General features: G+C 39.3%; 2 protein-coding genes and 1 long non-coding RNA gene across 4 annotated transcripts; all 3 read left to right on the plus strand.

Moving 5' to 3' along the window:
- Nucleotides 1-807: 807 nt before the first annotated feature.
- LOC122061848 (cell division cycle protein 48 homolog) lies at nucleotides 808-6,336 on the plus strand. Its single transcript, XM_042625350.1, has 9 exons — nucleotides 808-994; nucleotides 1,157-1,322; nucleotides 1,946-2,174; nucleotides 3,453-4,219; nucleotides 4,319-4,540; nucleotides 4,626-4,697; nucleotides 4,821-5,102; nucleotides 5,230-5,589; nucleotides 5,805-6,336. The coding sequence occupies exons 1-9, from the start codon at nucleotides 966-968 to the stop codon at nucleotides 6,096-6,098; spliced, it is 2,421 nt and encodes an 806-aa protein (XP_042481284.1). The 5' UTR covers nucleotides 808-965; the 3' UTR covers nucleotides 6,099-6,336.
- Nucleotides 6,337-9,060: 2,724 nt separating this feature from the next.
- Nucleotides 9,061-12,248, plus strand: LOC122061246. 2 transcript variants are annotated; one of them, XM_042624462.1, is made up of 4 exons: nucleotides 9,061-9,214; nucleotides 10,816-11,033; nucleotides 11,823-11,971; nucleotides 12,050-12,248. In XM_042624462.1, exons 2-4 carry the CDS (start codon nucleotides 10,851-10,853, stop codon nucleotides 12,135-12,137), a joined length of 420 nt encoding a protein of 139 aa, XP_042480396.1. In that variant the 5' UTR covers nucleotides 9,061-9,214; nucleotides 10,816-10,850; the 3' UTR covers nucleotides 12,138-12,248. The 2 variants fall into 2 exon arrangements, with proteins under 2 accessions (XP_042480396.1, XP_042480397.1); XM_042624463.1 differs by having other exon boundaries at nucleotides 9,070-9,214; nucleotides 10,759-11,033.
- Nucleotides 11,040-11,745, plus strand: LOC122061247. Its single transcript, XR_006134605.1, has 2 exons — nucleotides 11,040-11,522; nucleotides 11,699-11,745. It is a non-coding gene; the product is annotated as an uncharacterized LOC122061247 (long non-coding RNA).

A 12,248-nucleotide genomic window follows, 5' to 3' on the forward strand; every position in this document is an offset into this window, starting at 1 on the left:
TTTTTAATCTCCTATTTATTATTAAAATATTTTATTTTTTAGTTAGTTCATATTTTGTAGAGTCAGGGTCAGGGTGTACCCGGCCCTTGATGGCAAACTAGGGTTAGGGTCATCCCGACCCTTGATGGCAAACCAGGGTTAGGGTCAAGGCCAATCACGATCATTACTGCCCGACCATGAATAATCAGGGCCAATAAGGGTGGGTATGGGTTGGGCTGGGCCTGGGTTGAAGTTTTGCAGGTTTAGGCCCAGCGAAGGAGACTTAGGGTTAGGATAGGGTTTTAAAAATCCAGACCCAACTTGTCCCTGTTGCACCCCTAATTTAAATATCCTAAATATCGAAAGGACATTAGAACGAATGAAACTAAATAGAAACCAACATCAATTTATTGGATCATGTTTTGATCTGATATTTTGCGAGAACAAAATCAAACTGAAGAGCCTCAAAACCGATGAAATATCAAACCGAACTAAAAAAATTTGATAAAAAACCAATAACAGCCTAAAATTCATAAAGAACTATTTTTTTTACATACTTCTGAATATTCTACACAATAAATTGAAACAAAATGGATAGGAAACCAAACCAAATCGATACGGATGCACCCCTAGTGGATCATATTTTGGACTCACTCATTCTCACATCAAAACCATTGAAATCGAATCAAAACCGGTCCAAACCGAATTGACACCCTTTTAACTTATTTTATTTTGTTTTTTTCGTAAAGAAAGTAAAGAAACTACTAAATAAAAAAGGATTCGAATTATAGAAAGAAAAGAAAAGGGAAAGAAAATCTCTTTCTTCTAACTCAAGAAATAATTTCGGACATTATAAATACCTCGCTCCATTCTCCTCAATTCCTCACCTTCCTTTTTTATTCTCTGTTCAGCGATTTCCCCTTCTTCTTGCTCGCGCTTTTCCCCTCTGTTTATCTAATTGCTTTGTCACTGAAACCGTTTCGAAGATGAGTAACCGAGCTGAATCTTCTGACTCGTAAGTCCCTTTTGTCTAATCTATGCTGTTTTTGTTATGGGATGTTGCTTCTTTTTCTTCTCATTGTTTTTTGTTTTTTACCCCAGTAGGAATTTAGGCAGTGGGGGATGTTTAGATTTGATGAGTTCTTGGGGTTCTTATGGTGGGTTTTATCACTTGCAGGAAAGGAACAAAGAGGGATTTCAGCACCGCAATTCTCGAACGGAAGAAAGCTGCGAATCGTCTTGTCGTCGATGAGGCGATCAATGACGACAATTCGGTGGTTACATTGAATCCAGATACGATGGAGAAGCTGCAACTCTTTCGTGGTGATACCATCCTGATTAAGGTAACTTTAGCTTTCTTTCTAATTATTTGACTTTTTGTCAGTGTCTCCTATTTCTATCATTGTGGTCGGTTACGGTTTGAGATTGAGATGTTTTTTCTGTGTTTAGGGATCGATGATAGTTAAGTTTCTGGGAGAAGAGGCGTTTTTTGTATTAGGGCTTTTGAAACTAGGGTTTTAAAATAGGGATTGGACTAGTTTTGTCCGAAATAGCTATCTGGGACGTTGCAGGGTCAAGGTCGGTTAGAGCGAGATGTTATTTTAGCTTTCCTTGTTAAATTGTGTTGGTTTCTTGAGATCTAATGGCCCCAAAAGGAGGTTGTCTTTTTGCAGTTCTCACTAATTTCGTTGCTTGTTATTCTTCTTTGAATCTGAGAAGGCTTTAAAAATTTTGAGGGTTCTGCAATTGTGATATTGATGAAAGTAGAATTCTAAGCATATGAGGGGCTATGCAGTATTCTTGTTTGCGAGAATGGCATTGTAGGTTCCTGGTTGATATCTTTCTTGAAGCACATGATTTTGAAAATTCGGATTTTCTGAACTAGTTGGAGTATCATCCGGTGAGCTTATCTCTGTTTATGTTTACTAATTTTGGCTCCTCCTCCCCCCCTGCTGTGGTTTTCCAGGGCAAGAAAAGGAGGGATACGATCTGCATTGCCCTTGCTGATGATGCATGCGATGAACCAAAGATCAGGATGAATAAAGTTGTCAGATCAAATCTGAGAGTTAGGCTTGGTGATGTTGTTTCTGTCCACCAATGCCCAGATGTCAAATATGGCAAGCGTGTGCACATACTGCCTGTGGATGATACAATTGAAGGCGTCACGGGAAATATATTTGATGCCTTTTTGAAACGTGAGTTACTGAACAGTTCACTTGTCTTGCCTGTTTATTCTGTCTTCTGGTGAAATAGTAAATCCCCCCTCATTTGGATGGGATATTTTGAACCTTGAAGCAGAGGGATTTCTAATTTCAATCACTGGGATGATTTATCCTATCGTACCCTCCCACTTTCAGTTTGTAAATAGATATTTTTTATGTGAATGATATGCGTGAAATGATTGTCTTCCCCCACCTACAACACCCCCCCCACCAAAAAAAAAAAAAATAATAAATAAATAAATAAAAAATGAAGAATATGCATGGAATGCATGATGTAAAAATTTGAATGTGTTGTATAGGAGCCTCTTTTTTTCTTTTACATTGAAAGTAGTTGTAGAAGGGTAATCCAGATTTGAAGGTGAGAGATATCACATTTACTACGATTAACAATCAATTGCATGCTAGTATGGCAGAAACTAAGTGATTATTTTGGCCATGACAATTGGAAGTCCTAATTGACAATTGTAGAGTGATATGTTTTACATGAGATTTTACTATGACTACATGAGTTTCTATTGTTATCAGGTCACTTAAGTTCGCTAACAAAAGTAGAGTGGCCTAGACAAACCTTTGACTTTAAATGTCAACCTGGATCAATCATCAGTTTTTTTATTCAATGACGTGTTACCATTAATATATAAGCAAGCAGCAGTGCTTGGAGAAAAGATTTAATGCTTTAGTTGAACTAAATCATTTGATTTTTATCTGGTACTTGTATATCATCATGTTAATGTAGGGGTGTCAATCAGTCGGTTCGCTTTAGTCAGTTTCAGTCTGAGAATGGGTGAATCCAAAACCAAACCAACTCGGGAAGATTTGTTTTCTCTTACCGGTTTGATATCGGGTTCAGTTTACTATGTAAATATATACATAACTATGGAGGAAAGCCTCTTTTTTTTTTTTTTTTTTTATGATTTCCGGGCTGGTGGCGGCTGGTATGAGTGCTGTCTAGCTTTGGTCAGGTTGTAAAATACCCCAATCTGAAGCCAATTCAGTAAGCTTCGGTTCTGTTTGGTTCAGGCTGTTTTCGGTTGGTTTGGATCGGTTTCACCTGCTCATGCTAGGGTTTGACAGAACTATATTAATGGATGGGTACTTCGCATTATTTTTCTCATCTCCTTTGTCTTCCTTGTCATCTTTTGGGCTCAGCAGAAAGTTCCATTTGTCTCAGTCTAACTAATATATATATATATATAGTTACTTCTTGGCGGTGTATTCTTTTTCTGATTGTTGAGCTTTTAAATTTTGCAGCATATTTCTTGGAAGCATATCGCCCCGTTAGGAAAGGGGATCTCTTCCTTGTTAGAGGTGGAATGAGGAGCGTTGAGTTTAAGGTCATTGAGACTGACCCAGCAGAGTACTGTGTTGTTGCTCCTGATACTGAGATATTCTGCGAGGGTGAGCCAGTTAGAAGGGAGGATGAAGACAGGTTGGATGAAGTGGGTTATGATGATGTCGGTGGTGTGAGAAAACAGATGGCTCAGATACGAGAACTTGTGGAACTTCCTCTAAGACATCCACAGCTGTTCAAATCTATTGGTGTGAAGCCCCCGAAAGGAATTTTGTTGTATGGTCCTCCAGGTTCTGGGAAGACTTTGATAGCAAGGGCTGTCGCCAATGAGACTGGTGCTTTCTTCTTCTGTATCAATGGACCAGAAATTATGTCTAAATTAGCTGGAGAGAGTGAAAGCAATCTCAGAAAGGCATTTGAGGAAGCTGAGAAGAATGCACCATCTATCATCTTCATTGATGAAATTGATTCCATAGCACCTAAGCGAGAGAAGACACACGGAGAAGTTGAAAGGCGTATTGTTTCTCAGCTCTTAACACTCATGGATGGATTGAAATCTCGTGCCCATATTATTGTTATTGGGGCTACAAACCGGCCTAACAGCATTGACCCAGCTTTGAGAAGGTTTGGAAGGTTTGATAGGGAAATTGATATTGGTGTTCCAGATGAAGTTGGACGTCTTGAGGTTCTTCGCATTCATACAAAGAACATGAAATTAGCTGAAGATGTATACCAAATCCTCACCTATTCTGTGTTTCAGAACTTCTTTTTCCCTGCTTCTTGTCTTTAGTTAGAAGCTAATAATTCCAGTGGTTTATCTACATAGGTTGACTTGGAAAGAATAGCAAAAGATACTCATGGGTACGTTGGTGCTGATCTTGCTGCTCTCTGTACTGAAGCAGCCCTTCAGTGCATCAGAGAAAAGATGGATGTCATCGACTTAGAAGATGAATCCATTGATGCTGAGATTCTGAACTCTATGGCTGTCACAAATGAACACTTCAAAACTGCTCTTGGAACAAGCAATCCCTCTGCCCTTCGTGAGACTGTGAGTAGAATTCCCAGAGTACTTGGTCTGGGTATTTGTGTGTTGTATGTAGCTAATTTTTGCTCACTGATCTTCTGATGTGCAGGTTGTTGAAGTGCCTAATGTCAGCTGGAATGACATTGGTGGGCTTGAAAATGTCAAGAGGGAGCTTCAAGAGGTAAAAGCTATGCATGAATAGGATCTTAGCCGGGTCTTGTTTCAATTATTAGCAATTTAGCATTACTATTATTATTTAAGTTGTAACTGATTCTTAGCTTTTGTACACTTTTTTGTTGTGCAGACTGTTCAATATCCTGTGGAGCACCCTGAGAAGTTCGAGAAGTTTGGCATGTCACCCTCTAAAGGAGTTCTTTTCTATGGTCCTCCTGGTTGTGGTAAAACTTTACTAGCCAAGGCGATTGCGAATGAATGCCAGGCTAATTTCATTAGTGTCAAGGGTCCTGAGTTGCTCACTATGTGGTTCGGTGAGAGTGAGGCCAACGTACGAGAAATCTTTGACAAGGCCCGTCAATCTGCACCCTGTGTCCTTTTCTTTGACGAGCTTGATTCAATTGCTACACAGGTTTGCTTTCCGTTTTGCCCTTCCCTCTCTCATAATTGCCTTCATACCTGTTTCTTTCTATTAATGCCTCCTTTGCTTGCATATGTTTTCTATCAACTCTTGATCTATTCTTTATTTTATATGGCAGAGAGGGGGTAGTGGTGGAGATGCTGGTGGTGCGGCTGATAGGGTCCTGAACCAACTCCTTACTGAAATGGATGGCATGAATGCAAAGAAGACTGTTTTCATTATTGGTGCCACAAACAGGCCTGATATAATTGATTCTGCTCTGCTGAGGCCAGGCCGCCTTGACCAGTTGATTTACATTCCTCTTCCAGACGAGGACTCCCGCCATCAAATTTTTAAGGCCAACCTGAGGAAATCACCTGTTTCAAAGGACGTGGACCTGAGGGCCCTTGCAAAATATACCCAAGGCTTTAGTGGGGCTGATATTACAGAGATATGCCAACGTGCTTGCAAATATGCCATTCGAGAGAATATTGAGAAAGTAATCTTCTTCACCCCAATTCTCTCTTTTCTTTTTGAGTACTCTCATGAATCCATTCTATCTGTTAGTGTTACCTTAGAACCTTCCCCTTTTCAGATGGGGATTGGTCTGTGTTCTTAATTAGCTGTATGAAGATGTCACATTGGAATGCTCGCATGTAAAACATGTGCTTATATAGAAGAAAAGAAACTAATGATGGGCATCTGTTGATTCAGGACATTGAAAGGGAGCGGAGGAGAAGGGACAATCCCGAGGCAATGGAGGAGGATGTTGAGGATGAAGTAGCAGAGATCACACCTGCACACTTTGAGGAAGCAATGAAGTATGCACGCAGGAGTGTGAGCGATGCTGATATCCGGAAGTACCAGGCATTTGCGCAGACATTGCAGCAGTCAAGGGGGTTTGGGAGTGAGTTCAAATTTGCGGAGTCTGGATCGCGTACTACAGGGGCTGCTGACCCATTTGCGGCATCAGCTGGTGCGGCAGAAGAGGATGATCTTTACGGTTAAACTGCGTTTAGTTTAGTGTTCTGTTATATTCTGTCATTTGTACGTGTATCTAAAACTTTCTAGTTGATTGGGTTAAGCTATTATGTTATTATGCCCTGTCCTTTGGGCAGTGTGCACTAGACGTAAGAAGCTTAGAAGGGAATACAGTATATCCTCTCTACTTTAGAGGATCATATTCCCTATTTATCAGTCTCAATTACATTGGGAATTATCCACAAAAAAATTACATTGGGCATTATACGTTATGGTCTATTTGGTTCACATTCATGCATACTATTGTGTGCACATCTCATGGTCCTTGGTTTTGTATGATTTAATGCAGGGGGCATGGATTTAAGTATTAATACATAGAAATTTATGCCCGTACGAATACGATACCAACATAAAAAATTGTTTAAAAATCGATTTTTTGCAGGTAAATTGGTCCGAACCATTCTGATACGGTCCATCCATATTGGACCAGGAAAAGCTCTAAGCAATGTTAATTTTGAATTTTTTGTGGTGATCCTTTCTCATGGCTCTCGTGACTCTCTTTAAAATCCTGACTTCCCGTAGCTGTATCAATTCCTACCCAACATCACTAAACCGCTAACCGGCCAGCTTCATTTTTTACATGGATGTCCCCATAGCCAAGGATCTTCATCTTCTCCCATTCAATGTTCGCTGTTCACCAGCCATGTGAAGGGTATTTTCGTAAGTTACTCCATCTTAAATTCTTCAGTTTACTGACAGGCCAAACATCCAACCACTCAAGTGTCTGGTTCCGGTTCACTCCGGTTTAGTGAGTCAACAAATGAGAAGGCAAGGGGAGGTTCAAAACTTCAAATTAATGCCCAAAATTTTGATCCTTTGGCCAAATTTAAGGGATTTCAACCTGTACCCAGTTCTAGAGGAGATCAGTCAGTTTAGCCTTGTTCAACCAGTTCGTAAGGTCTACTAGTTAGACAGTTTATGAATCTGACCAGTGTACTTATTCTCAAATATAAACTTTTTATTTATAAATGAAATTCTAAAAAAAAGAAAAAAAGAAAAAAAAGAAAAAAAAGAAAAAAGATGGGAGACATGACATGAAATTAAAATGGTAATAAGAGAAGAGTCTTATTCATGATCAACCCTACTATATATATGCTATCCCTTCCCTATGAACAGAACTGAAAGACTAGTAGTTGCATCTCCATTATCTTCCATTCCTTCTCCTAGTAGCGGCCATTAACACAGTAAATTCACCACATTACCTCCATAGTTGTTCATCAATCGTCATGGTTCCACGTAGTGTTCATCGGCAGCGCATGGCGAGGAACCAAGTATATGGTAATTGACGTATCGACTGGGAGCAGAAGAACGCCGGAAACCTTTAGGTAAGCAGCTCTTGATCTCTCCATCTTGGAAGACATGTCTCTCTTGATCCGGTTTCGGTTGTAAGGTTGCGTAGTTCTGGGTTTCTAAGGCCAAAGGCCTCATCGCGAATGCAATAACCCTAGGTGAAGAAGTCCTGATGATCGCGTCAGGAGGGAACAAGAATAAGAGGTTGATGAGGATAAGGAGCAGAATTGAGAAATGGTAAGTAGTAGACATTCCTGGTATCTTTTTTTCTGTTTGTTGAGAGAGAAATATTAGAGAAGAAGAAGAAGATGAAGGAGGTCGTCTTATAAGTAGATATTGAAGGGTGAAGGGAAGGTTGGTATTAAATGGGCTCGTGACCAACATAAGATGGAAGAGTGTAGATGTATACTTCTCATGGCTGGCAACTGGTAAGAATGGTTGAAATAGTCTGTGAATCTGTGAACCAGAGATGCCTTTTTGAGCTGCACAGGTGAGGGGATGCTCGTGCTCTCCATTAGTTAGCTCCATTTTGCTATCTCCTAAGTTCTCTCTTTACTTGATTACCCATGTCACAATTTTTCATTAGCTTCCTGGACTGCTATATCAAATCCAAAAAAGAAAAGAAAAGAAAAAAGAGAGAGAAGAAAAAGAATCTAGAAAAAAAAGAAAAATAAAATGGTGAGAAAATATAAAAAAAATATGTATGCTTGGTTACCATTAGAAGAGAAGAGAGAGAAGAAAAGAAAAGTTTTTATATTTTCTCATGTTTTCTTGTGTTTTTGGTAAGAAATTTTTTTTTTTTTAGAGCAAAAGAATACTTCACAATTTCTAAAGGGAATTTTAAAATTCAAAAACTGAGTCTTCTCTTGGAGGACATACCAATCACAAAGAAAAATTTTAAATGAAGAAAAAAGTACAATTTTTGTACTAGTTTTAGTATATATAGTAGTTAAGATTCATCAATGGTAAATAAGAGATTTTGAAGGAAATTCCGATATAGACTAAAGGATTCCTCATCTAATGAGACAATAAAGAGGCCTTTCAGAAAGACTAGACTCAGAGGTGGCCCCATACCCTTTGAATGATGTGAGATTATTGTATAAAATCATGGTGGAATAGAGGAATCGGTATGACTCAGCAACCAACGCTAATCCTCTAAATATAGCTCTTTTTATCTTTCTAATGATAGGAATGAGATAAGTGCTGAATGCTAGTTCATAGAGTCAAATGAATCCTATGTCGTTGTAGGTTCAAGAGTCAAGACTTCATCACCACCAAGTCAGCGTTGATATCAACTCTGTAAACTAAGCCAACCCCCAAGACACGGTGGGAGGATATTATTATTAGTCCACATAGTAGTGGTAGATGACTGGTGTGGGACCATTCCTCTGCTGATTGGACTTTTCATGCCAACGCAAACAATGTCGCGTATGGATAAGGACAGTAAGTAGATTACCTACCAATCCACCTCTTTCGCTAGTGCCACGCGGCAAGATCATAAGAACTCTTTGGATTTGCAGTCGGCTTTGGATAATTTACACGTGTCACTCCTAGGGTCAACGGTTGTGGTAAAGGGTAGGAAAGGGCAGTTCTCGTTACATTATAGGGCATTTCTGGAATTCAATCCATCTATGAGGGCAAAATCGAATAACAAAACTAAACCACCAAAAGATAAGAAGCTGAACAAGAGGTGTTCTCTGCTTCTGTGTTACTTGACAGGATAAACTCACATATTCGAAATGGAGTTTCAGTGCTTCTGCTTCACTGTCACAGCTTTCCCTGTCGAATTCCAGGTATTAACTATGAACTTTACCTCTCTCACTCGCTTATGAAGGTTGGAAACCTGGCTTTGATGTCCACAACTGTTTGAAATTTTGTGTTAGAGAATGTTTGTTGATTATGTAGGCAATTGCCATTGCATTTTACTTTCTATCCTTTCCTAGAATTATCAAGGTCACAATTTTGGCTTTGTGCTATTAATTTAGGGTTTACATTACACACATTGACGACCCCATTCCATGCTAATCTTTGTGAAAGAAGCATACAACTCTTACCGGGATTTCTCTTTTTTTTTTTTTTTTAAACAAAGGAATCAAGCAATTATGCCCATCTCATTTGTAAAAAAAAAAAATTCTTTAGCGTTCATTTGACAAGGTAGTTTGGAAGCCCTCGTGAATACTCTGAGTTCCTCATGGTGACAGACTGAAAGCATGTTATGTTTATTGTCTTGAAAGGATTTGTTCTATAAATGAAATGGTACAAATATGTCTCTGATATTCTGTATTACTCCCCCCGGGGGGTGGAGGTGGGGGTGGGGGGGGGGGGGAATGTTTCACCAATTACAGAAATTGAGTTCACCTTCTTTTCTTCTTTCGAGTCTGCATCACATTGCTGTAGAGACAATTTTTGTGTTGTTTCTCTCCTTTTCAATCTCTTTGAAATTTTCATCCCTCGATAGCCATAGATCTCCTATATTCTCATAGCACTAATGTGAAATTGGATTTTGTTAAGTTTGTCTTGAATTCTTGACCCGTTTTGAAGATTGACCCGATCCGACATATTTTGGTGGCGACCCGAATGAGAAATTTTCTGAGATCTGTGATGGAAGCAGAGGGGTTGGGCCGACTGGATCGACCCACAATTTGGAGTATATATATATAATGTACTGTTGCTTGTTGAGAAAATCATTGTATTCCAGGGTTTTCACGCAGCTAGGGTTTCAGGACGAGTTTTTCCTCGCCGCTGCTAGGGTGTAATTTCTCTTCTGCATAGTGAATCATCTTCTTCTTCACCCAAGGACGTAGCATACCACCCTGTGTGTGAACCTCGTTAAATCTCTGTGTCGTACGAATCTATTGTCTCTTTATTATTCATGTTTCTTGGTGTTTGATCTTACAGATTTAATGTGGTATAGGGATGACTTGATTGTCTTGCCATAGTCTCTGGATCTATGCAAGACAATCAGGTCAGCCTTAAAATAGAATTTTGAATTGAAATTTTCTATATTCCATCCCACTCAAGCTTGGCGATAAGCATTTCATTGTTGTTTTTGAGTCTCCTCTTTTGTGATTGGGTTTGTGGCCTTTCATTTTTTGCTTTTCTCTTTAATGCTTTTGTAGAACACAATTAAGTTTGGTTTTGTTTCTAAGATTTACCATGGCATCTTGTATGGTGTATTAAGGACCTGTTCATGACAGAGGGACTATGCACATCTTGAACCAGTGGCATTTGTTTTATTAATTAAAAATAAGCCATCAAAGGTGTTTTATTCTGATTCGTTTACTGTTGAATAGCTTCTTATTATAGCCTTTAAATCTTCTCATTCTTATATGTTCAGGGTCTGGCCCTCATACATCTCTTGGGAATTGATGGCAAACTGATGTTAATTTTACAGTGAAGCTATTTAGGAGTACAAGCTTAAAGTCCATAATGAAAGCTATCCAGAACTTCTCTTCTCCATTTACACTGAAAACAGTAGAACAACGAAGAAAGAAATTCACGGCATCTCCTGCGCTACCAGAAACTGCTGTTTCAGTAGTACTTGCAGCCACAGTGGTGGGTGCAGCAGCAACCGTCCTTGTAAGGAGGACCAGAGGTTCCAAAGAGATTGATGTGCGTACTTCACCATCTACTATTTACCATATGCTACAAAGAAAATCAGGCCTTGTTTTGGAATCTGAAATTTAGTGGTGGTAAAGATCCTGCTGGTTTATGGGTTAGAACTTCTGGTTTTTGGATCCCTTATCTCTTATAGAAAGCAAAATTTTCCCTAGAGGCATGAAAACCATATAAGTGGATCCAAAGGACATGACAAACTTAACAAATAACTAGCGAAAGGAAATGTTAGGTCTATCACCTTGCAGCATAGCTTTTTTGGCAAATCCAACATTTTGAATTCTCTGTGAATTCACATGGCACATTTGGACCAACTATTGGAAGCTTGCACCTAAGATGTCTCCCAACTTGAAGGTCAACCTTAACCATCAGATCTATAGCATATCCCTCCTGCAAAAGATCTTCTAGACGAGATCTTGAAAAAGTGTAACCATCTGAAGTGTCTTGCATGTTGAACATGTAAATACATATGTGGTCTAGGAGGAGGTTTTAGTAGACTTGACCTTTAACTGTTCTTCCTTTTCGTTCCGAAACTAATTTTCCCCCATTCCCTCCCTGCTTGGTCTCTTTCTGGAGTGCGTTACTGATTGAACTCTTTCTTAATAGACAGACCTCTGTTAAAACTGGTTGAACATGTAAATACATATGTGGTCTGGGAGGAGGTTTTAGTAGACTTGACCTTTAACTGTTCTTCCTTTTCGTTCCGAAACTAATTTTCCCCCATTCCCTCTCTGCTTGGTCTCTTTCTGGAGTGTGTTACTGATTGAACTCTTTCTTAATAGACAGACCTCTGTCAAAACTTGTGAAGATTGTGGTGGATCTGGCATCTGTGCAGAATGTAAGGGTGAAGGTTTTGTACTGAAAAAGCTATCAGAAGAAAGTGCTGAGAAGGCAAGATTGGCTGCAAAGAATATGGCCACTCGATACACAGCTGGGTATACAGTTTCTTTTGAGAACTGCTAAATTGACACACATTGCAATTTGCTAATAATTTCAAACTGCTTTTTTGTTAGGCTTCCAAAGAAATGGAGCTACTGCACAAAGTGCTCTTCGGCTCGATCCTGTAGTACTTGTGGTGGCTCAGGGCAGTTAAGTGTATGATTTGATGTCGATGCTTCTCTGCTTCTAGTAGACTAGCTCAGATTGGGGTTAGTGATTTCATGTACTCAATCATCAGTGGCACAAATAACATGAGGTTTGAGCTTCATAAAA

This window comes from Macadamia integrifolia, chromosome 14 (assembly GCF_013358625.1).
Source record: "Macadamia integrifolia cultivar HAES 741 chromosome 14, SCU_Mint_v3, whole genome shotgun sequence".
Classification (NCBI taxonomy): Eukaryota; Viridiplantae; Streptophyta; class Magnoliopsida; order Proteales; family Proteaceae; genus Macadamia; species Macadamia integrifolia.